We start from the raw sequence: 23,789 nt of genomic DNA, 5'->3' as shown, positions 1-23,789 counted from the left end.
AAAGGATACTCTATGGCCAATATCTTAAATTATAACCTGGTGGGGATTCAATGAAGAAGCATAGGCAGGAAAGAAAAGTTCTAGGTTGTTAGACACCAAGTTGTGAAGAAAACAGCACAGGCCAGCGCCGTGGCTTAACAGGCTAATCCTCCGCCTTGCGGCACCGGCACACCGGGTTCTAGTCCCGGTTGGGGCACCGGATTCTATCCCGGTTGCCCCTCTTCCAGGCCAGCTCTCTGCCTTGGCCCGGGAAGGCAGTGGAGGATGGCCCAGGTCCTTGGGACCTGTACCTCATGGGACACCAGGAGAAGCACCTGGCTCCTGGCTCCTGATCAGTGCGGTGCACCGGCCACAGCGGCCATTGGAGGGTGAACCAACGGCAAAAGGAAGACCTTTCTCTCTGTCTCTCTCTCTTACTGTCCACTCTGCCTGTCCAAAAAAAAAAAAAAAAAAAAAGAGAGAGAGAAAACAGCACAGAAACCAAGTGGTTCTGGAATGTTAATGACAATATAACAGAGCAATTTTACATCTGCTGATTCCAACATCTCTTTGACTTTTAGTAATTTAATTTTATGATATTTTACAACATATCCATTGGCGGCTTACCACGGAGTTTGTGATGCCCTGGCCTAGCCACCCCTCAGATGAAGTAACTGCTGGGGTATGGGCCAGCTGGGGCCAGCTGGCCACCTGTGCGGGTCAAGACGGTGAGAGCCCGAGCACTCAGGAGCACAGCTTCAACAGGTGAGGGGCACAAGCTTACTTTTTCAGATGCAGTTGCAATTCTTGTTCCCTGCAGGTTGAGAGCAATGCAGCTTAGGACACCCTCGTGTGCGGGAATGTCCACGGGCGGCTTCTCGGTGCTGGCCAGGTCCACAAGTTGAACATGACCCGTGTGTGTACCCGGGAAGGCCAGGAGGGAGTTGTTACTATTGGGACACAGGACACAGAGGCCTAGACAGAGACAGAAAGTGACAACTGATCACTTCCTTCAACGGTTCTGATTTCTCACAACCAAGATCTATTCTGCCCTCGAGTCCTCAGCAAAAAATAATTACTCACGGGTTTTCACCATTTACATCAAAACCACAAATCAGTGTAAAGACTTCACTGTAAAGATGGCAGAGGGCCACAGAGCTACCTCCCATGAGACCACAGAATACTCTGCTAACAGACACATTGTATCAACTGCCTGTTTCTATTTGTGCCAAACTGAGAACACAGTGCAAAAATTGTAAAACTTTAAAACTACACCATTAACCACAGCACAGAAACCCAAACAATAGCAAAAGAACTCCAGACTACACAGGAATAAACATACCAGACGTCAAGACCAATGCAAGAGACACACGCGGTGCGAAGGCAAAGCAAAGCCCTGACAGCCAGCTGCCGTGAGGCTGAAAGGCTCGGTACTGCCAGTGTCTAACCCCCCCACAGCCTCTCACAGACAAAACCAGCAACTCCTGTGAACACACAGACAAGCTGATACAAGGATCCCAAGTAAAAACAAAGGTCTTAGAATAGCAAAGAAAAGAAAAAAAAAGTAAGGTAAGGATAAGACTGGAGGACTCAGTTAGCTAATTTTAATTTCAAAGTTTACCCTGAAGCTCCAGAAATCAAGGCAGCGTGGCCTGAGGACAAAAACACAAGGGATTGAGCAGAATCTACAGTCTAGGAGAAACATTCTCACCTGATCCAACAAAGGCACCAGGCAATCTCACAAAGAAGCAGTCTTATTTTCAACAAATGGAACCCAAAATTTCAGATTCATACAAAAAAACAAAAACAAAAAACACAAACCTAGGTCTTTGCCACATGCCATCTACAAAAATTAACCTGAAACGAACCACAGACTTAAGATCTCCAGCAACTGAACTTCAGAGGGAAGCATAAAAGCATCTTTGATATGAAAAACATCACAGGCTGAAAAGATACAAGCGTGTATCTGACAAGGGCTCTAACTAAACTATGTAAAGAACCCTTAAATTTCAGCATTGAGATAAACAATCAATTAAAAGTGGGCAGAAAATCTGAAGAGACACTTCCAAAAGCAGTTTTGTGATCACAAACAGGTATTTGAGGAAGATGCTCACCATCACCACTCTCAGAGAAGTGTCTGACACCCGAGACACGCTGGCCACAGTGGCCACGGGGCAGGAAGCCAGGCTCAGCCTCTGTGTTCCAGGGCTGAACACACTCGCAGAGAGCAGGCACCGGAAGATTCACGGCAGCCTTCACTCGTGAAAGCCAAGAAATGGGCAAACAGATAAACAGCGGTGGTGGTAGACCCACATGACAGAATATGGTGCTCAGCTTTCAAAACAAGCAGAACAGTAATCTACACAACAAACCTGGAGAAATCTCAGAACTGTCTGAGGAAAAGAACTATCCAAATACATCGGCAGAGGCAAAACTAGGGAGTCAGGTGCCTGGTAAAACTTCCAGGTGATGGGACGTTCTATGTCTTATAATTATTAAAATGTATCAGGATATTCTTAAAATAAGCACTTTATATAAACTTCTTGGAACTGGGGGGGGGGGGGACCCAACATTTTAAAAAGATAGAAAGATGATACAAGTAACAAAGTAGCCAAAAGCAATCCCTCCAAATCAGAAGAAAAGAGAGCACCACCAAGACCAGAACTCAGTGGCTCCCAAGTGGAAACAGGCCGAGAGCTACACAAAATTATGGGTTCCTGGGTTTACCTCAAATTCCTACATGACTGAAGTCACTGGGGGAGGGAGAAGGAAAAGAGCCAGCACAGACTCAAGTGAGATGAATCTCAGAAGTGAGTTGCAGCAAAGAGGGAAGACCCAATGTCCCCAGTGTGTTCACCGCTCAAACCAGGGAGACACTGCTCAGACCAGAACCCACTCAGGGGACAGGGGCACCCAGGAGGGCTCTGCATCCCCCCATGGACCACTTTCTCCACATTTCTCACCTTTCGGATTATAGCAGGTTTCAAAGACATGCAACTGATGCGGATTGTGTGTGAACGTGAACACCTTAATCATGGAATCCAAAACCACCACAATTCTGCAAAGAAAAACAAGAATCAGAGCTACTGTCCTCAAACGTGACAGTCAAACATTGTGATTTCTGTTATTGTTTTGAAACTTCAATCACTGAAAACATCGCATGTGAAAAGCTCATTCCCACATCGCAGGCCTATGCAAGAGGGGCCTTCGGAAACAGCTCCACAGGGTGCCCTGGAGGCAAGCCCAAGTGGGTGCTTCACCCCCAGGGAGCTCCTCTGCCTCAGAACTTGCTGAGGTTCAGAGACGTCATCATCAAACATCTCATCTGGAGGAGACAAACAGATGGCAGAAATGTGATTTCTACATATTCTCTTCTAGATGTCTTAATACTAGTTTCAAAGTAAAAGGTCCTTGATGTGACTCAAGCAGGTACATTACTAAGGTCGTGTGAAAACTGAGGTTACTAGAAATAAGCCACACGAGAACAGGGACGACAGGGCTCCCATCTGTTTACCCTGCTTGGCCTCTTGGCCCTCCTCCGGCTGACAAATGGGACTTGTGAGAACACAGAAATCACATCAAGTTAAAACCTAAATGCACGGAGCTCTGCTAAATGCTGCCCAGCGTCTGGACAAATCTACAGTTTCCCCAATGCCACCACGGCATTTAGGAGAGAAACAGACTTCTTTCAGCAGGTGAGCCACAACCTCTCCTCCAAGTAGCTTCCAGATTCTCCTATACTTTCCCATTGAAAACATGCACGGAAGACAGTGCATGGGACAGGGAAGCACCTCAGGGCTCAGCACTGCACCTGCCAGATGGGACAGCGCTCCTGGAGTCACCCACGCCCACCAAGAACTGCCCCTCAAGGGAGCCTGGGAACCATGACCCTGCCGGCCTCAGTCCTCACTACACCTTCGGATCACAGACAATAGTCATCACCTTTGTTTTTAAAATATTATTTATTTTTTTATTTTATTTGAAAGGCACAGAGACAGAGAGAGATCTCCTATCTGCTAGTTCATTCCCCAAATGATCAAAAAAGCCAGGGCTGGGCCAGGCCAAGCCAGGAGCCAGGAACTCAATCCGGGTCTCCTACTTTCACGACAGGAATCCAATCACTTGAGCCATCACTGCCCCTGCTGGGGCTCCGTTCGTAGGAAAGGGAACTCTCGGGCGAGAGGCAGAGGTCAAGATCAGGCTCTGCAGTGCTGTCCACAGGCGTCCTCACCACCAGAGGCCAGACGCCTGCTCTCATCAGCATCTCATCACCTCGTTTCCTCAACAGTTCCCTTCAGAAAACCATTTCATCTTTAGAGGAAGCCAAATCCCACCTTTAAACAGCATTGGCACCAGACCTACCGATCTCGCCGCAACTTGACCGCTTTGACTTCTGTGGAAAACTCTATTTCAATAACAGTCTTCTTCTTCAGGTCGTCCCATATCATCACTGAAACGGCAAACAACTGGTCGTGATCACAGGTCACAGCGCCGGGGCACGGGGACGCCACCAGGACGTGAGCTGGCGGCTCGCCCTACCGCAGGCACTGTCCCACCGCTTAACACCCAAACCCCTGCACCTGGGAGGCCTGGGACGTGGTCAGGCTCACGGGGCTGTGCCAGGGATGACCCCTTAGACGCCTGCCTCCCCTGCTCAGAACTCTTCTTGATGGCCGGGTGCTCACCTGCTGCCTCCACCCCTTCCCCTCGCGGGACGCCCATGTCCACCCTGTCTCAGTGTGTGCACACAGGCACACACAGCCCGGCTCCCAGTCTTCTCACTCCTAATCCGTGATGGGTTACTTCAGGAAAGCATCTGCTTCTCCCCGCTCTTCCCGGTTCAACATGATTGTGCCAAAGAGATCTCCAGGTGCTAGAGACACACCTGTACCAAGAACTTCCACAGCAAAATCAGACAGACAAAACCCAGGCTCCCAACTGCGCCAACTCCACCCACTCTCGCTGGTCATTCCTGCTCTTCAGGGACAGAAGTCCCTTTGGTTTTGCTCTCCTGCTCCACTGCAATGCCCCACGTTAGGATGCAGCAGTAGTTCGTGTCCCAAGGGCCAAGGTCACTCACAGGTGATCTTCAAGGGTGAGAGTGCCCACCAGCCCAGTGCTTCCTATCTTCTCTAAGTGGGGCATGAGGTGTGGAAGTCAGTCTTCCTCAACAGTCAGGTCACAGGCAAAGGCGGCAGAGAAATTTTGACAATTCTGCCTACAGGTCCTGAAGACACGACGTGTGTCTCTGAGGTTAAATCTAGATGTGAATTTTTTCCAGAATGGACTAAGGGACCTAAACTTCAAGTCAAAAGATTATGTGACACAAGCACACAGAACTACTCAACTTATCACTGAGGAACGTCGTATCTACGTAGTGTTCAAGAAGTAACTAGAATTCATGACCATTCAAAAGCGAAACAATTTTGTGTTTATTCCGTCAACCTTGTCTCTTCATTGAACAAACACTGCACTATTATTCTCAAAGAATGCTGAACGTCACCTGTCAGCCAGAGGGACAATCACTCAGTGCAGCTACCTCACTTCCTGGCAACAGGCACTTTGTACTCTAGAATTTCTGAAACCACTCAAGTTGCACTTCCTTTGGTTCCTCAACCTAGCACCAAAAAGCAGGCCACGATGGACTCCTGCAGATGACAAGGTCCAGATCAACTCCACGTTCAGAAATTCCTGAAAAAGCCACAACCCAGCACCACAGTCGCAGCACGACTCATGCTCCGGAGCACAGGACGTGGCCAGGTGCCACGCCTGGGCTGTCTCCCTGCTGCACTCACGCAGGCCGGAGAGCCACAGCCACGGCACAGAGCCCTGGCTATCTTCAACGTTCTGTGCACAGGGCTCTGTTTTGTTCGCAATGTTAAAATACATGTCAGAAAAAGTAGGTGGGTTTTCAAATAAAATGCAGCTTCATACAAACAAAATGAATAAAAATGTTTCACGCCGGGATTTTATGTTTATCTTTTAATAAAGTCCCTGATGTATAAACTATGACTTCTTTGCTTGTCCCCTCAATTCCTTACTACACAGAAGAGGTGCCCATCAAACAGCTCCAGTTACAACGTCCTCAATCTACTGCAATGCCAAGTTCCCCCAATCTCGTTCTATCATTTCTCTAATGTTTTATTTATGTATTTTTATCTGCTTGAAAGGCAGACACGCACGCGCGCACACACACACACACACGCGCTGTATCCACTGTTCACTCCCAAATGCCCACGACAACCAGGACTGGTCCTGGCTGAAGCCACCATCCAGGAATTCCATCAGCCTCCCACGTGAGTGTCAGAGACCCAAGTATCTGAGCTATCACCACTGCCCCCCAGGACGTACATTAGAAGGAAACTAGATTGGAAATGGAAGTGGGATTTGACCCCAGGCACTCCGATATAAGATGTGGACATCCCTAGTGGCAGCTGAACCTACACACAGCACCACAAAGCAAGCCTCAATCCTCTTTTTCATAAACCAAAGATGCTAGATTTTTTTTATATTTCAACACTATATAGCTTCCTTTGTAATTATTATTTTTTTTATTTTTTTGACAGGCAGAGTAGACAGTGAGAGAGAGAGAGACAGAAAGGTCTTCCTTTTGCCGTTGGTTCACCTTCCAATGGCCGCCACGGCCAGCGCACTACAGCTGGTGCATACGTGCTGATCCAAAGCCAGGAGCCAGGTGCTTCTCCTGGTCTCCCATGGGATGCAGGGCCCAAGCACTTGGGCCATCCTCCACTGCCTTCCCGGGCCATAGCAGTGAGCTGGCCTGGAAGAGGGGCAACCGGGATAGAATCCGGCGCCCCGACCGGGACTAGAACCCGGTGTGCCAGCACCGCAGGCGGAGGATTAGCCTACTGAGCCGCGGCACCGGCCTTCCTTTGTAACTAAAATACTAACAGTAAATTTAAGAAGTAACTTTGACATTATTAAAAATGTTTTTAATCTAAAAATGCTAATCAGACTGATTTTTTAAAAGAGATTTTTTATTTGCAAGGCAGAGTTACAGATAGGCAGAGGCAGAGAGAAAATGAGAGGTCTTCCATCTGCTGGTTCACTCCCCAGATGGCCGCAACACCAGAGCTGAGCCGATCTGAAGCCAGGAGCTTCTTATGGGTCTCCCACTTGGGTGCAGGGGCCTAAGGACTTGGGCCATTTTTCACTGCTTTCCCAGGCTATGGCAGAGAGCTGGATTGGAAGTGGAGCAGCTGGAATTCAAACCAGCACCCATATGAGATGCTGGCACCATAGGTGGTGGCTTTACCTGCTATGCCACAGTGCTGGCTCCCAGAATGAATTCTTTTTTTAAACATTACTTTTAGGGGTTGGTACTGTGGCATACTAGGCTAAACCTCTGCCTGTGGCACCGACATCCCATATCGGCACTGGTTTGTGTCCCAGCTGCTCCTCTTCTGATCCAGCTCTCTGCCATGGCCTGGGAAAGCAGCAGATGGCCCAAGTCCTTGGGCCCCTGTACCCACATGGGAGACCCAGAAGAAGTTCCTAGATTCTGGCTTTGGATCAGCTCAGTTCTGGCCGTTGAAGTCATTTGAGTAGTGAACTGGCAGATGGAAGACCTTTCTGTTTCTTGCTCTCTTTGTAACATTACCTCTCAAATAAATAAATAAAATCTTTAAAAATAATTAATTATAGGGGCTGGCGTTGTGACATAGTAGGCAAGACTATCGCCTGCAACACTAGCAAACCACATGGGTACCAGTTAACTCCTGGCTGCTCCACTTCCTGCCATGGCCTGGAAAAGGAGCGGAAGATGGCCCAAGTCCTTAGGTCCCTATCCACATGAGACCCAGAAGCTCCTGGCTCTGGTCCAGCCCAGCCAGCTGTTGGGGCCATATGAGGAGTGAACAAGCGGATGGAAGATCTGTCTTTCCCCACATTTCTGACTCTGCCTTTCAAATAAATTTTAAAATTACCTTTAGTAATAAACAAGGTAAACAGGCCTATGGCTATTAAAGAAACTGAGTCAGTAATTAGTACTTCCACAGACTTAAAGCACTAGACCCAGATGTGACACTGGTAACTCCTAACTAAACATTTAAGAAATTATGCAGTAGGTCAAGCTGCTGTTTGAGATACCCACACCCCTCTCACAATACCTGGTTCAACTTCTGGCTACTCTGCTTCTGATCCAGCTCCCAGCAGAAGACAGCCCAAGTGCTTGGGCCCCTGCACTCAAGTAGGAGACCCAGATAAAGTTGCTGGCTCCTGCCTAGCCCAGCCATAACAGCCATTTGGGGAGTGAACCTGTGGATGGATGATCTTCCTGTCTCCACCCTCTAACTCTTCCCTTCAAAACATAAAATAAACCTTAAAAAAAAAAAGAGATGCATTTATATACTTGAAAAGCAGATTAAGAGAGAGAAGGGAGGAGAGAAAGAGAGCGCGCGCTTCCATCCACTGGTTCAGTTCTCAAATGCCCATAGAGCCAGAGCTGGGTCAAGCTGAAGCCAGGAGCCAAGAGCTCCATCAAGGCTTCCCACGTGGGTGGCAGAAAGCCAAGTACTCGGCCCATGATCCACTGCTTTCCTGGGTGCATTAGCAGGAAACTGGAGCAGCAGCAGGGCAGCAGGCACTCTGCCCACGGGATGCCAGCAGCGCAAACAGAGGCTTGGCCACCCGCACCACAACACCGGCTCAGGAACACTTCTGTTCCCGAGTCACTCTGAGGTCAATGTTACTCTGATACCAAAACCTACAGACACTGCAGGCTAGAAGAAGAAAAATCCCATGATCCTGTCAGTAGGTTCAGAAAAAGCACCAGAAAACACCCAACAGCATTTATTATAAAAACTTGGGAAATCTCTCAGCTTGACAGACTACAAAAACCACACAGCTAACATCCAACTGAACGGGGAGAAACGAGCAAGCTCCCACTAAGACCAGGCGCAGTGTGATGCCCTCTCACCACTGCCCTGACCGCGCACTGCACGCCCTCCCTGGCTCAACCAAGGCAGGAGTGCAGGGCTTCTCAGCCCTCGACGACTCAAAGCCAGGTCCACAGAAAACCTGCACACGGATGTTTATTCCTAAATGCCAACCCAGACGTCCTTCGGAGCTTAAGCAGATAAACAATCTGTGGTGCGTCTGAATGAAATGGTGCTCAGCACTAAAAGGAAAGAAGCCATGGAGCCATGAAGAGACCCAGAGGAGCTCTAACAGGCACACTGCTGGCTGGATGAGGCAAGTCTGTAAAGACCACACACTGCATGGGTCCAACCACAGCTCTGAAGATGGTCAGAAGGTCAGCTATTGAAGGATGGACAGGCAGAGCCTGGCGGCATCTCAGGGCAGTGAAGCTGCTCTGCAGGACACTGTACGAGGACACACGTCACTATCCACTTGTCAAAACCACACAGCACCGGCCGGCGCCGCGGCTCACTTGACTAATCCTCTGCCTGCGGCGCCCGCACCCCAGGTTCTAGTCCCGGTTGGGGTGCCGGATTCTGTCCCGGTTGCTCCCCTTCCAGGCCAGCTCTCTGCTGTGGTCCGGGAGTGCAGTGGAGGATGGCCCAAGTGCTTGGGCTCTGCACCCGCATGAGACCAGGAGAAGCACCTGGCTCCTGGCTTCGGATCAGCACAGCGCGCCAGCTCTAACAACCATTTGGGGGGGTGAACCAACAGAAGGAAGACCTTTCTCTTTCTGTCTCTCTAACTCTGCCTGTCAAAAACCAAACCAAACCAAACCAAACCAAACACCAAAACACACAACACCAGGAGGGACCCTCCCGTGAGTGTGGACTCCGTGCAGGCTCACCAACTGCAATATGCCTCACATCCTGGAGACAACTCTCCACTCTCCACTCTCAGTTTTGCTGTGAATCTAAAACCGCTCACAGAACAAGTTTTATTAATAATTTAAAAATTACCTTGTCTTGCCGTGCTCGTAACCACTCTCCATTCTATAAAGGCCACACACAGAACTGGGCCTGGGAGGCCAAGACCTCAGAATCAGGCATGTGCTATTTTTCCTGCCAGCAATCTGATTCAATTTCATTTCTCCATACTTAGTTCAAAGTAAAACAAAACCCAAATGCATCAGGGCTACCCCTCAACCCTCACCTGAGTGCAGACTCTACACGGGCACGTCAAAAATTTTGTGGAAAAAAAAAATTAAATGTTGTTTATTTTGGTTCCAACAAAAAAAATCTAGACATAGATAACGGCTTCTAAACTACTTGAAAATGGAGTATGGGTGGTTTATGAAAAAACTATGCATGGATTTCAATTTTTTTGGACCAAAATACACCTGTCTTTCAATTCCATCCCCATGAACTTTCTGAAGTGCTCCTGCACTTCTCATACTCACGTAACTCGTGGTGCTCCCACCCAGCGCCCGTGCATCCGGAGCCTCTGCCTTTGCACGTGGTCCCCCTCTTTGCTGCTGCATCAACCATCTTCGCCAGACCCCCGGCTCACCCTCCAACCAGAGCTGCTGGAGCACATCCCACTCTGCACGTGGCTCCCTCAGCCGCCACCTTCTCCTCCCTGCCTCCTTTCCCACCGCCCACCACTCTTGGCACCAGTCACAGTCAGGTTCTGTCTTAGTTTACTTTCTGTTGCTGTAACAAAATATCCAAGGGTAAGTTATAGAAAAGTTTATTGGTTCACAGTTTTGAGGGCAGGGGAATTCAGAATGAGCTGGTTGTGTCTGGCAAGGGCCTCCCTCAGGCAGCCTAACATGGCAGATGGCATCACACCACAGGAGCACTGTGTGCGCCAGAGGCCCAAGATGGAGAGGAGCCTTGCTTTATAACAAACGACTTGTTAAACCATCCAGTTCAGTGAAAACAAGAATCCACTCCCTTCCCAGTGTGGTACTCCATGACTAATCAGTTCCCGCCAGGTCCCAACCCTCAACACTGCTAACAAGGGGGACCGAGTTTCCAGCACCTGAACCTCTAAGGGACAAATGCCATCAACCACGGGACCCACCCCACAGTTCTCCAGGCTACCAGCGGTCACCACGTCCACAGACCCCACAGTCTTTCCTCGGGCCTCCCCCTCCTCCACCTTCCCAGCATTCGCCTGACAAGCAGCCTTGCTCCTCTCCCCTGCTTCTCCGTAAAAAAGAGCCTCCAGGGCTGCCTCCAACCTCTGCCGTCCCCTTACTTGACCCTGTGCACTGCTTCAAGACTAGAACTTTCCAAGGCACAGATCTTACAGCACTCACATCTGTCCCATCCACCTCCCATTCCTTCCTTGTGTTTTACCCTCAGGCAACAGCTGCTGTAAACTACTGTGTAAGTGCTAAGTCTCTGGCCATGGTGGGTAAAGGTCTCCATTCCTCCCTCTACCCTAGAAAAGCCAGGCCCCCTGCACTGCCATCCCCTTCATCACCCATGCAGATGTACACACACACCCTCAGTGTTCCTAGACTCAGAACCAAACAACTGTTTCCATCAGCCAGTGGCTCTCACTTATGTGCATTGCTTTAAAACTAATTCACAACATGTGTAATATCAAGTACAGGTATAGGAACAAAGGGTCCTCTTCAGACCCCACATCCTCCCAAGACCACCAGGGAAGACCACACATGGCCACAGACATACACATTCCAACAAGTTCAAAACACTACTGCACACAGCCCTGGCTCTTCAATGCACAATCACTTTACCTTTGTTGGGAGGGTATTTCGGCTTTTTTCCACCACCAACAAGAGCTAAATAGTTGCAGCGAAATAACATTTCAACATGGCCAACTCCTCCTTCTAGGAATTCTGAAATGATAAGTTTAAAAAGGCAATTTTTAGAAGTATGAATTTTAAAATAAAGCAAGTCAAGACATGTAACAGTTAGCATTTCATTTTTAGTCAGCAATCCAATTACTCTCAGAAATGAGAACGGTGACTGGCTAAGAAGGCGGTAACGAAGGGCTTGGAACTCTTGCACACCTGTCACAACACCCCAGAAGAGTTAAGCACAACCTCACCCAAGATGCCAGCTTAGTGAGATCATGAAAGAGCTACATTTGTATTTAGGATGTAGAAAAACCTATAAAATCTCAGAAGGCATACCAGAAGCTTTCTCATCATTTAAACGTCTCTTCCAGTTAAGTCTGGAATGCCAGGAAAGCCATATGTCACTAACAAGAGAATGAAGCTGGACTTTTATCTTACACCACACATAAAAAGAAACTCAAAAGGAATTAAAGAGCTAAAAAAGGGAAAAGTTCATGACACTGGATCGACAGTGATTTCTTAGGTAAGACATTAAAAACACAGCCAAAAAGCAAAACTAGTTGGGGCTGGCGCTGTGGCGCAGCAGGTTAAAGCCTTGGCTTGAAGCGCTGGCATTCCATACAGACGCTGGTTCTAGTCCCGGCTCCTCCTCTTCTGATCCAGCTCTCTGCTATGGCCTGGGATAGCAGTGGAGGATGGCCCAAGTCCTTGGGCCCCTGCACCCGCATGGAAGACCCCAAAGAAGCTCCTGGCTTCAGATTGGCGCAGCTCCGGCGGTAGCGGCCATTTGGGGAGTGAACCAACGGAAGGAAGACCTTTCTTTTTTCTTTTTTTGACAGGCAGAGTGGATAGTGAAAGAGAGAGACAGAGAGAAAGGTCTTCCTTTGCCGTTGGTTCACCCTCCAATGGCCGCCGTGGTAGGCGCGCTGCGACCTGCACATCGCGCTGATCCGATGGCAGGAGCCAAGTGCTTCTCCTGGTCTCCCATGGGGTGCAGGGCCCAAGGACTTGAGCCATCCTCCACTGCACTCCCTGGCCACGCAGAGAGCTGGCCTGGAAGAGGGGCAACCGGGACAGGATCGGTGCCCCGACCGGGACTAGAACCCGGTGTGCCGGCGCCGCAAGGTGGAGGATTAGCCTAGTGAGCCGCCGGCCGAAGGAAGACCTTTCTCTCTCTCTCTCACTGTCTAACTCTATCTGTCAAAAAAAAAAAAAAAAAAAAAAAAAAAAAAAAAAAAAAAAAAAAAAAAAAACAAATAACCCAAAGACTTGCAGGGTGCCAAACAAGCACATGAAAAGATGCTCAACATCACTGCTCTTCAGGAAATGCAAATCAAAATCACAATGAGATACCACCTCACACCCATTAGCGTGGCTACAATTAAAAAAAACAAAAAAACAAAAAAAAAAACAACCTTTTAAACTTTATACTTTAAAATAGAATTTTGGACCAAAGCATTTATTTTTCAAAACATTTTTCCATGAAATCTTTTTTTCTGGATTTATTTATTTAATTGAAAGGCAGAGTTACAGTTAGAGAGAGGCAGAGGCAGAGGCAGAGAGGTCTTCCATCAGCTGGTTTACTCCCCAGATGGCCGCAACAGCCGGAGCTGAGCTGATTCGAAGCCAGGAGCTTCTTCCAGGTCTCCTACGCGGGTGCAGGGGTCCAAGAATCTGGGCCATTTTCTACTGCTTTCCCAGGCCATAGCAGAGAGCTGGATCAGAAGTGGAGCAGCCGGGATTTGAACCAGTGTTCATATGGGATGCTGGCACTGCAGGTGGCAGCTTAACGGGCTAAGCCATAGTGCCACCTTGCCCCTCTTCCAGGCCAGCTCTCTGCTGTGGCCAGGGAGTGCAGTGGAGGATGGCCCAAGTATTTGGGCTCTGCACCCCATGGGAGACCAGGAGAAGCACCTGGCTCCTGCCATCGGAACAGCGCGGTGCGCCGGCCGCAGCGCGCTACCGCGGCGGCCATTAGAGGGTGAACCAACGGCAAAGGAAGACCTTTCTCTCTGTCTCTCTCTCTCTCTCACTGTCCACTCTGCCTGTCAAAAATTAAAAAAAAAAAAAAAAAAAATTATTCGATTTATTTGAGAGACAGAGAGCGCCCATGTATGTACTTCTAAACTCTACGCAAAAACACTCTGTCCCTCTTAGCTGAATGAGCACGATCTGTGTCTTCCTCTCGGTCATCCAAATGTGTCCCTCCTGAAACCGTTCTATCTGTTCAGACCCCAGCTGCTGGCTCCTCTGCAGTACACGAGCAGATGTGTGTGAAGCCACGGCATCACTACAAGGCTGAGATGGCCCATTTTTAACTCCCAGGCAGCTTCCCCACGGGGGTCCCAGCCGAGCTGTCTTTGGAGTGAGTCTACTGCCCGTGTGTGTGTGCAGGAGACACAGAACCTACATCTAGGAGTGAGGAGGGAGAACACTGCTTCCCTGGCTCTTCAAGACCAGGAATCCTGAGGGTAGCTGCCCTGAGCTGTCAGCATCCTGTTCCAGCCAAGTTGCAGCAGGCACCCGGCCAAGCTGCAGTCAACAAGGCCCCGGCCCAGATCCAAGACAGACGCTGCGAGGCAGGCACACTTCCTTCCTCACATCTAGGCAAGTAAACCACTACACCAAAACAGGAACCCAGCCATCTTTTCTGCTCTTCCACTGTTACACCCAAGTTGCCAGGACCCTAGTCTGCTCACATAATTAATGATGTGATTCATCTGCTCACATAAGCACACGTGTACACATGCAGTAACTCCCTACACGCTAAGCCCAAGAGCAGCCGGCCCCAGACAACAGAGCTGAGCAGCAGAAGGTGAAGACACCTGCAAGATGCACCACGCCCTGAGAATGTCCACTTCTCTGGAACTTAACCGTTTTAGATGCTTCTTGTCTAACTTATTTTTTATAAGAAATTCTGTATTCACTGTAAACACTTCATCAATTAGGAAGCAGCTGTTGATATGCTACTCATGTTTGACTTTGATACCAATGCCTACAACTCCTCGTTAAGCCTCTGATGATCAATTTTTAAGGACTACTGAGGTTTGCAAGTTAAGCTATTTTAAAATATTCTGCACCACTTATCTGCATAAAGCAGAACTATCTTAATTTACCAAACATGTACAGAAGTCCAACACAGACAACCGACAGGAGATGACCACCACACCCAGGCACTTCTCTGACCCTAGCAACTACACAGCAGTGTCTCACATCCAAGGTTTCACTTTCCAAGGTTCATTAGCCAAGCTCAATCTCTGTGTGAAGATATTAAATGAAAGGGCCAGCACTGTGGCGCAGCATGTTAAGCCTCAGCTTGGGATGCCAGCATCCCATATGGGTGCCGGTTCAAGCCCCGGCTTCTCCACTTCCCATCCAGTTCCCTGCTAATACACCCAGAAAAGCAGCAGAAGATGGCCCAATCACTTGGGCCCCTGCACTCAGGTGGGAGACCCAGAAGAAACTCCAGGTCCTTGGCTTCAGCCTGGCTGTTGCAGCCATTTAGGGTGTGAACAAGCAGATGGAAGATATTCATATTCTCTCTCTCTCTCTCCTCCCTCTCTCCCCTCTGTAATTGTATCTTTCAAATCAATAAAAAAACTTTAAAAAAATCAAACACATTATGGGGCTGGCACTGTAGCACAGTAGGCTAAGCCTCCACCTGTGGTGCCAGCATCCTATATGGGCACTGGTTCTAGTCCTAGCTGCTCCTCTTCCGATCCAGCCCTCTGCTATGGTGAGAATGCAGAAGAAGATGGCCCATGAGCTTGGGCCCCTGCACCCCCATGGGAGGCCTGGAAGAACGTCCTGGCTTCAGATCTGCCCAGCTCCGGCTGTCACAGCCATCTGGGGGAGTGAACCAGCAGATAGAAGACTTTTCTCTCTACCTCTCAAGTAAATATATAAATGCATTGGACATTGTTCTGGGCAGCATGATAAGTCTCCCACGGCTGTACTCTGGCCTGTGCCTGGATGTGAGTCATCCCTTTGTCCATTTTACTTGGCCACACACGCTACCTGCCCATCCGTCACGCAGCAGCCTTCTCACCACATCACCTGTCAGGGTAGGCACTGCTTGTACTCAAGTGGCCCTTCTTTTCCTTCATCAAGGCCCCCAAGTGCAAGGGCAGTGGTGCTGGCCATTCAAATACACCAAAGTGAAGTGCTTTCCTTATGAAAGGTGAGAAGCTCTCAACTTTGTAAGAAAACAAACAAACAAACAAAAACCCCATGCCGAGGCAGCTGCCACCACTGTCACTCTCTCACTGTGCCTGCTTCACCATACAGGTGTGTCTGGCACCACGCAGGGATTTGGGCATCCACGGGGTCTTAGAACACATGGATAAGGAGGACTACTGAAAGAGTAACACACTCAGCGTGTTTTGTGCATCCTAATTCATTCATTCTTTTACAACATCCCAATACAGGCACTGCTCTCACCACACGGGTGTGTTTGGTACAACATCCCAATACGGGCACTGCTCTCACCACACGGGTGTGTTTGGTACAACATCCCAGTACGGGCACTGCTCTCACCACACGGGTGTGTTTGGCACAACATCCCAATACGGGCACTGCTCTCACCACACGGGTGTGTTTGGCACAACATCCCAATACGGGCACTGCTCTCACCACACGGGTGTGTTTGGCACAACATCCCAATACGGGCACTGCTCTCACCACACGGGTGTGTTTGGCACAACATCCCAATACGGGCACTGCTCTCACCACATGGGTGTGTTTGGCACAACATCCCAATACGGGCACTGCTCTCACCCTCACTTTACAGCTGCAGAAACCAAGTCCCACACAAGCTGGGGAACTTGCCCCAGGTCACGCAGCAAGCCAGAACTCAGATCTCACAATGCGGACGAGTGAGCTCGTGGCCTCCAGACCACCTGCCTTTCTATGCTGAACCAAGGGTAAGGACCCCAGCCCACAAAGCACCACTCAAGCCTTACATTCCAGGGTTACACATACGGTTTCACTCCAGAAAGGGTTTCTGCTGTCCCCTCCCAAATAAAACCTGATGTGAGATATTCCTGCTAGAATGGAAAGGGCCTGCTTCAGGCAGCACCAGCACACTCCAGCTACACCTGACAGGTGACAAGCCGTTCTAGAATCAGGAGCTTAACAGATGCTGTGAATAACCAAAACCCCACCACAGGGAGAAGGACATTTTCACTCTGACTTACCTGAGACCTGCCCACCTGTTAGCACGTAATGGATTATGAGACGCCAGACATTTAGGAAAAATAGAAGAGAAAAATGAACTGAAAAATTTCTACCCATAAATTTTAAGTTTTTCCCTGGAATATAGGAAAAAAAAAAAAACTACAACTATTTGATTTACCAACAGAATTCCCATTTCCAACATTTGAAAATTTGTATTTCAGGAAAACTAGATTAAAACACTGAAATAAGTAAACAGAAGCAACTAAAATGTATAATATTTTCTCTAAGAGTTGATCATCTGTCAAGAGTTGAGAGTTCCATATGCTATAATTAAATCCAACATCTGAGTTTTCTCCAGTTCTACATTCAACAAGGAAAAAGTTAAAATGGACTGCAAGCAGAGCTAGGACTGGCAGAGACGGGGAAAGACAACGAGGTTCACACAGAGTGATAACCCACTAGAGATCAGAGTGGGGCCCACCCCCGAGCCTGCGGATCACAACCCTGCACCCAGCAGCGGGACAAGCACTTCTTTATAGAGGGCCATGAACTCGACTGACTTCTCAAAGACAGCCATACCCCATTCCACTCCGCCCCAATCTGCAAGATAAAATTAGATTCCTTGAGAGCTGGAAAGAGAAGAAGCCAAGAACTGTCACTCACTCTTACCTTGTTTCTCTTTTTCCTTTAGTGGATCGGTGTTATAAACTCGGAATCCATTCTCCATCCCACATGCAAAGCACCCTAAAGCAGGGAAGTGTGAAACAGACACATTAGTCCCTAGGTCCAGAGTGGCTAAAGCCAGGGGCTGAAGAAACTGGCATCTAAGAACCCATAAAGGCTCAAACCACAAACAGGACAAGCTCCAAGTCACAACTACTTTCCAGGGTGCAGGCATCACGGCTCAGCAGCTTAAGATACCACTGTGGCACTGCCGTCTCATCCGGGAGCGCCAGTTCTAGTCCCAGCTGCTCTGCTAACTCAGCTGCTTGCTAATCATGTGCCTGGGAAGGCAGAAGAAGACGGCCCAAGAGCTTGGGCCCTGCCACTCGTGTGGGAAACCCAGATGGGATTCTTGGCTCCTGGCTTCAGCCCAACCCAGCCCTATTACAGCCATCTGGGGAGTGAACCAGAGGTGTCTCTCCCTCTCTCATTCTGCCTTTTACACAGAGGAAGTATGGGGAGAAGGAGAAACCTTCATCTGTTGGTTCACGCTCCAAATGGCAGCAACAGCCAGGGGTGAGGAACTCCAAATACTTGGGCCACCTTGCGCTGTTTTCCCAGGCACATTAGCAGGGAGCTAGATCAGAAGTGGAGCAGCCGGGACTGACCGGCATTCACATGGGATGCCTGGCATCACAGGCAGTGGCTTAAGCCACTGCACCAAAATGCTGGGCCCCAAATTTAAACAAACAAACAAAAACTCCTCACAGAAATGTTACCAAGTGATAAACATTCTCAGTTTGCCAGGCGGCAGCAAGGGAACCTCCAGAGCTGCTCGGGTCACTCGGTGCTGCAGGCTCCAGGGGACACTGAATTCCGGTGGAGGGAACCAGCAGCTGCGCCGAGGAGCCTCACGCCTGCCTCTCACGACCGTGCTGTGCGCTGTGTGCCAGGGCCTGCAGAGGCAGCAGCTGACGTCCAGTGGAGCGCAGCCACGAGGCAGGCAGTCCCGGCAGTGCAGCCCAGGTAAGGGAAGAGCTGGGCGAAGGGCTGGGCGCTGGGGGAGCTGAGTAGTAGTTCTAGGCCCCAGGACAGGAAGGGGCTGCTCTTCCTAGGACAGGATGGGTTCCTCAAAAGCACTGATAAACTTGGACCCCATCTGTCCATTTTCCTAACTCCTGAAATCCCTGTCATAGTCTCACAGTGAATGACCCAGCTCATCCAGGTCACCCTCACAAGGCACACATCAAACTTCTAATAGTCCAAATAGAAGTGCTGTTAAGAACTGGACAAAACACTAAGTTTCACGATGACAGTGCATCAGTTCCTGGCACCTGGACTCCCTACGCCGTAAGTGGGACCCAGTAGTTATCGTCAATGCTGTGTCCAACAACTGTTGGTTCATATGCTCTGGCTGGCAGGAGAAAAACCAAACCCTCCAGTTCTTTTTCCCCATGAACTGCCACAAGTCTAACTCCTCACTGCGACCACGCAACGGTCTGACAGCCAATGCAAAGCCTCTTAAATTCCATCCCACTGCTTATGATCCAGAACCAGACTTACTTTCTTCTCAGCCACTCTTCTGGAAACGTGAAAAACTTGCCTACATTTTTACCCAAGTCACTTATAAAACCATAGATCATGTGGTTCAAGACCTGTGACAATAACCCCCAAGGAGCTAAAAACCACACTTTGCAATTCTGAAAGGTAATTATCTGAAACTTACTTGAAAATGCTATGTTGTTATCTCAAGTTATTTTGGATGCTAACTCCCTTTGTTGTTGGAATCAGATAATCCAGATGGAAGAATCAGAGCTTTCCTTGTTGGCAAATACAGAAATAAAATACAGGAGTTGAATATTTTCCATCTCGCAACCATTATATCTTTCCCAAGTTTTAGGCTTAGACCTGTATTATTTGCCTTCATCAGATCATATATATTCCTGAGGCCCCCCCAAAAAAAAATTTGTATAAAAAAATCCAGAAGAAACAGGCAGACAACCCAATGGAAAAATGAGCAAAAGATCTGGACATTTCACAAGAGATGGTCAAACATACAAGATCAGGAAAACGCACCTAAAACATGGTAAGATTTACTACACACTGCGCAACATGGCCAAAATGCTGGAAAACACCAAGCGTGAGCTGGGCAGAGAGTCATGGGAACTCTGAGTTGCTGGTGGAGGGCAAACTGTTGCCAGCACTCTGGGCAGGCAATCTGCTCCAGGCACACAGCAGTAGACACCTCACGGAGACCTGAACATCAGGCTCACAAAATATAGTTTCAGAACAATCAGTCACATTACTATACTCAAGGTGCCCCAAACCAGAACCTACCCAAATGTTCAACAATGGCAGAATGGAAAAGTGAATTGCAATGTATCTGCACAAAGGAACACTACATATCAGTAACAATGATTCACAATCATACCCAACAATGGGGGGGGGGGGGCTGATGGTCAATAAAAACAAAAAGCAGCACAAAAATACAGAAGAAAAACTAATCTACATTGTTAGATGTCAGGTAGGGAGCAGTAACTGGAAGGACCACAGGGCGGCCATGTATATTCAATTTCTTTCTTTTTTTTTTTTTTTAAATTTTTTTTGACAGGCAGAGTGGACAGTGAGAGAGAGAGACAGAGAGAAAGGTCTTCCTTTTGCCGTTGATTCACCCTCCAATGGCCGCCGCGGTAGGCGCGCTGCGGCCGGCGCACCGCGCTGTTCCGATGGCAGGAGCCAGGTGCTTCTCCTGGTCTCCCATGGGGTGCAGGGCCCAAGGACTTGGGCCATCCTCCACTGCACTCCCTGGCCACAGCAGAGAGCTGGCCTGGAAGAGGGGCAACCGGGACAGGATCGGTGCCCCGACCGGGACTAGAACCCGGTGTGCCGGCGCAAGGCGGAGGATTAGCCTGTTGAGCCACGGCGCCGGCCTATATTCAATTTCTTGACCTGGGTGCCAGTGAGAGGTGTGGAAAGTCATCAAGCTGAACACTTACACGATGCACGTTTCTGTACAGGTAGCAAACCTCACTAAAAAGTTAGAAGGCAAAACGATGGAAGGTTCTCTCCATGAGGCTGGGCAGCACCCTTGCTATCATTTTTTTTCTCAGAGAAAGAAACCTTCAGCCCCTGCGCACGCCCCTCAGGAAGCCAGCGGTGTCAAGGGCAACAGACTCACTGGGAGGGTATTCGTCCAACTGTGGGGTCCACCTTCAGACACCCCCACCCCTCAACAGGAGAACCACAGACGTAGGCCAAGAGCTCGGCTGCCACCCCAGTCTTGCTGCTCCGGCTAGTGCACAGCAAATGTCGTGTCCTCAAACACATCTGCCTCCTTTGGGAACCAAAAGGCCTTAGGTGGGCACATTGCAGAAATGTGCATGTGATACCCTTCGAGGCTTGAAGTGTGTAATACAGATTTTCTTTGGGAGAAGATAAGCCAACATTTTGAACAATTTAAAATTCTGGAAAAAAAAATCCTTTATCTTGCCTTTATTATCTATTTGAAAGAGTTACACAGAGAGAGGAAAAGACAGAGAGATCTTCCACCTGCTGGTTTACTCCTCAAATGGCTGCGATGGCCAGAGCCGGGCCAGACCAAAGGGAGGAGTCAGGAGCCTCCCCCAGATCTCCCACACGTGTGCAGGGCCCACACTCTTGGGCCGTTCTCCACTGTTTCCCAGGCTCACTGGCAGAAAGCTGGATCCAAAGTGGAGCAGCTGAGTCTGGGACTGGTTCCCATGTGAGGTGCAGGCGTGGCAGGTGGCAGCGTAACCACCAGCAATGCTGGCCTCCCTTTCCCCTCGTTTTTGGTTTTGTTTTTTTTTTTTAAATAAAGAAATAAACGATTATTTGGTTGAAAGGCAGAGAGAAGAGATATCTGTCATCTATTGGTTCATTCCCCAAACGCCTGCAACAGCAGAGCCTGGGCCAGGCCAAGGCAGAAGCCAGGAACTGGATCTGGGCCTCCACACAGGTGACCGGAACCCAAGCTCCATCACTGCTACTTCTCTGGCGTGTTCACAGAAGGCCGGGGGAAGCCAGGCACTCCGATAAGGGACACAGGCAGCCCAAGCAGCAGCCTAACGCAATACATCACAATGCTGCTCTTGGGCAAACGTGCTTTTAGAAATTATTTATAGGAGCTGGCGCTGTGGTGTAGCAGGTAAAGCCACCACCTGTAGCACCAGCATCCCATATGGATGCCGGTTTGAGTCCCAGCTGCTCATTTTCCAATCGGCTCTCTGCTGTGGCCTGGGAAAGCAGTGGAAGATGGCCCAAGTCCTTGGGCCCCTGCACCTGTGTGGGAGACCCTGGAGGAGGCTCGTGGCTCCTGGCTTCGGATCAGCACAGCTCTAGCCATTGCAGCCATTTGGGGAGTAAGCCAGTGGATGGAAGACCTCTCTGTCTCTCCCTCTCACTGTCTGTAACTCTACCTCTCAAATGAATAAATAAAATCTTAAAAAAAAATTATTTGTAAGCCTTTACATACAACAAGCGTTAAAAACAGAAAATTTAAAATCAGAAGGAAAAACAACTCTCCGACATAAATTTACACTAAAGAGTATTAACCTAACTAACCAGTAGCTTAAGCAAGCATACTGGGGCCTCGGCCTACAGGCCAGCATCCCAGATGGACACCAGTTTGAATCCCGGCTGCTCCACTCCGATCCTGCTGATGGCCTGAGGAAGCAGCAGATGCCCAAGCGCTTGGGCCCCTGCACCTGCGTGGAGACGCGGAAGAAGCTCCCGGCTTCGGATCAGCCCAGCTCCAACCATCCGGGAAGTGAGCCAGCGGATGAAGACCTCTCTCTCCCTCTGCCTGTAATTCTGCCCCTCAAGTAAATAATAAGCTTTAAAAAAAAAAAAAAAAAAACCTGTTATCTCACTGCTAATTCCTTAAAAGGCTCGCAATTACCAAGTCCCATGTAGAAGCCCAGGGGTCCTCCAGAGCCACAGGACCCCGCGGTGGGGACCCCGGCGGCACGGCGCAGCCCGAATGCTCCCCCCACCCTCTGACTTCGAAGCCGGGAGTCAGCCCGGCCTCTTCCGATTTAGCCACGTCCTGCCCTCCGCCTTCCACCGCCATCCAGGGGCCGGCTCCCCCAACCCCCAGGCGCGCCTGGCACACCAAGCAGAAGCCGAAACACCTGCCCAGCGGGGCGGGCCATCACCGCATCGCTCGTTTGAGAATTTCCACTGAAAACCACCTCCACAAATGGGGCTGTGCGGCGCTCGCTCCGCTAAAAAAACAAAGTTTTCAAAAGCAAAGCTCCCGCAGCCGACACGTAAGCGCGGCGAGGGGTCTCGTCCCTCCCAGGCCGCCCCGGCCTCCGGGCTACACCCGCCCTCAAGGTCCCGCCGCCCCCGACCACACGGACGACCCCGGCGCCTTCCCACCGAGCCCCGCGGCCCGGCCGCTCGGGAGAACGCGGGGTCCCGCCCGCCACCACCCGCCGCCCTCGGGACCCGCTCGGGAGAACGCGGGGTCCGGCCCGCCACCACCCGCCACCACCCGCGGCCCGGCCGCTCGGGAGAACGCGGGGTCCGGCCCGCCACCACCCGCGGCCCTCGGGACCCGCTCGGGAGAACGCGGGGTCCGGCCCGCCACCACCCGCCACCACCCGCGGCCCGGCCGCTCGGGAGAACGCGGGGTCCCGCCCGCCACCACCCGCCGCCCTCGGGACCCGCTCGGGAGAACGCGGGGTCCGGCCCGCCACCACCCGCCACCACCCGCGGCCCGGCCGCTCGGGAGAACGCGGGGTCCCGCCCGCCACCACCCGCGGCCCTCGGGACCCGCTCGGGAGAACGCGGGGTCCCGCCCGCCACCACCCGCGGCCCTCGGGACCCGCTCGGGAGAACGCGGGGTCCGGCCCGCCACCACCCGCCACCACCCGCGGCCCGGCCGCTCGGGAGAACGCGGGGTCCCGCCCGCCACCACCCGCCGCCCTCGGGACCCGCTCGGGCGGGAGGCCCGGCCGGGCGCGCCTCACCGTGGTCCTGGTTGAAGCCGGCGTAGAGCAGCCCGTTGCCGTGCGGGTTGCACGGCAGGAGGTTCATGGCGCCGGCGCGGTGGTCCCCGGCCCTCACCGCCGCATGCCGCTCGGGGACGCCGGCGGCCGTGTGACCGTCGGGCCGGCGCGGGGGCCGCCGCGGCCGGAAGTGCTGGCTACGTGCGTGCGTGCGTGCGTGCGTGCGTGCGTGCGTGCGCCCCAGGTAGCCCGCAGAGCGCCGAGTGCATCCAACCGTAGCGCGGCAGGGC

General features: G+C 50.6%; 1 protein-coding gene across 3 annotated transcripts in view; it reads right to left on the bottom strand.

Moving 5' to 3' along the window:
* The window catches only part of WDR45B (WD repeat domain 45B), a 29,169-nt gene extending 5,497 nt beyond the window's left edge, over nucleotides 1-23,672 (bottom strand). Inside the window, exons 1-7 of one of the 3 annotated variants that reach the window (XM_062175449.1) lie at nucleotides 23,521-23,610; nucleotides 19,254-19,347; nucleotides 17,534-17,608; nucleotides 11,627-11,728; nucleotides 4,342-4,429; nucleotides 2,943-3,037; nucleotides 764-954 (exon numbers count right to left, since the gene is read on the bottom strand). In XM_062175449.1, coding sequence (XP_062031433.1) covers nucleotides 764-954; nucleotides 2,943-3,037; nucleotides 4,342-4,429; nucleotides 11,627-11,728; nucleotides 17,534-17,591 — 534 coding nt within the window. In that variant the 5' untranslated portion in view covers nucleotides 17,592-17,608; nucleotides 19,254-19,347; nucleotides 23,521-23,610. Of the gene's footprint in view, nucleotides 1-763; nucleotides 955-2,942; nucleotides 3,038-4,341; nucleotides 4,430-11,626; nucleotides 11,729-17,533; nucleotides 17,609-19,253; nucleotides 19,348-23,520 lie in introns of all 3 variants that reach the window. The other 2 variants (XM_062175450.1, XM_062175448.1) reach the window with 2 other exon arrangements.
* Nucleotides 23,673-23,789: the final 117 nt, after the last annotated feature.

Source organism: Lepus europaeus, chromosome 18 (assembly GCF_033115175.1).
Source record: "Lepus europaeus isolate LE1 chromosome 18, mLepTim1.pri, whole genome shotgun sequence".
In the NCBI taxonomy this organism is placed as follows: Eukaryota; Metazoa; Chordata; class Mammalia; order Lagomorpha; family Leporidae; genus Lepus; species Lepus europaeus.
Note: the sequence above shows the minus strand (reverse complement) of the source record. Positions and strands in the feature narration are given on the sequence as shown.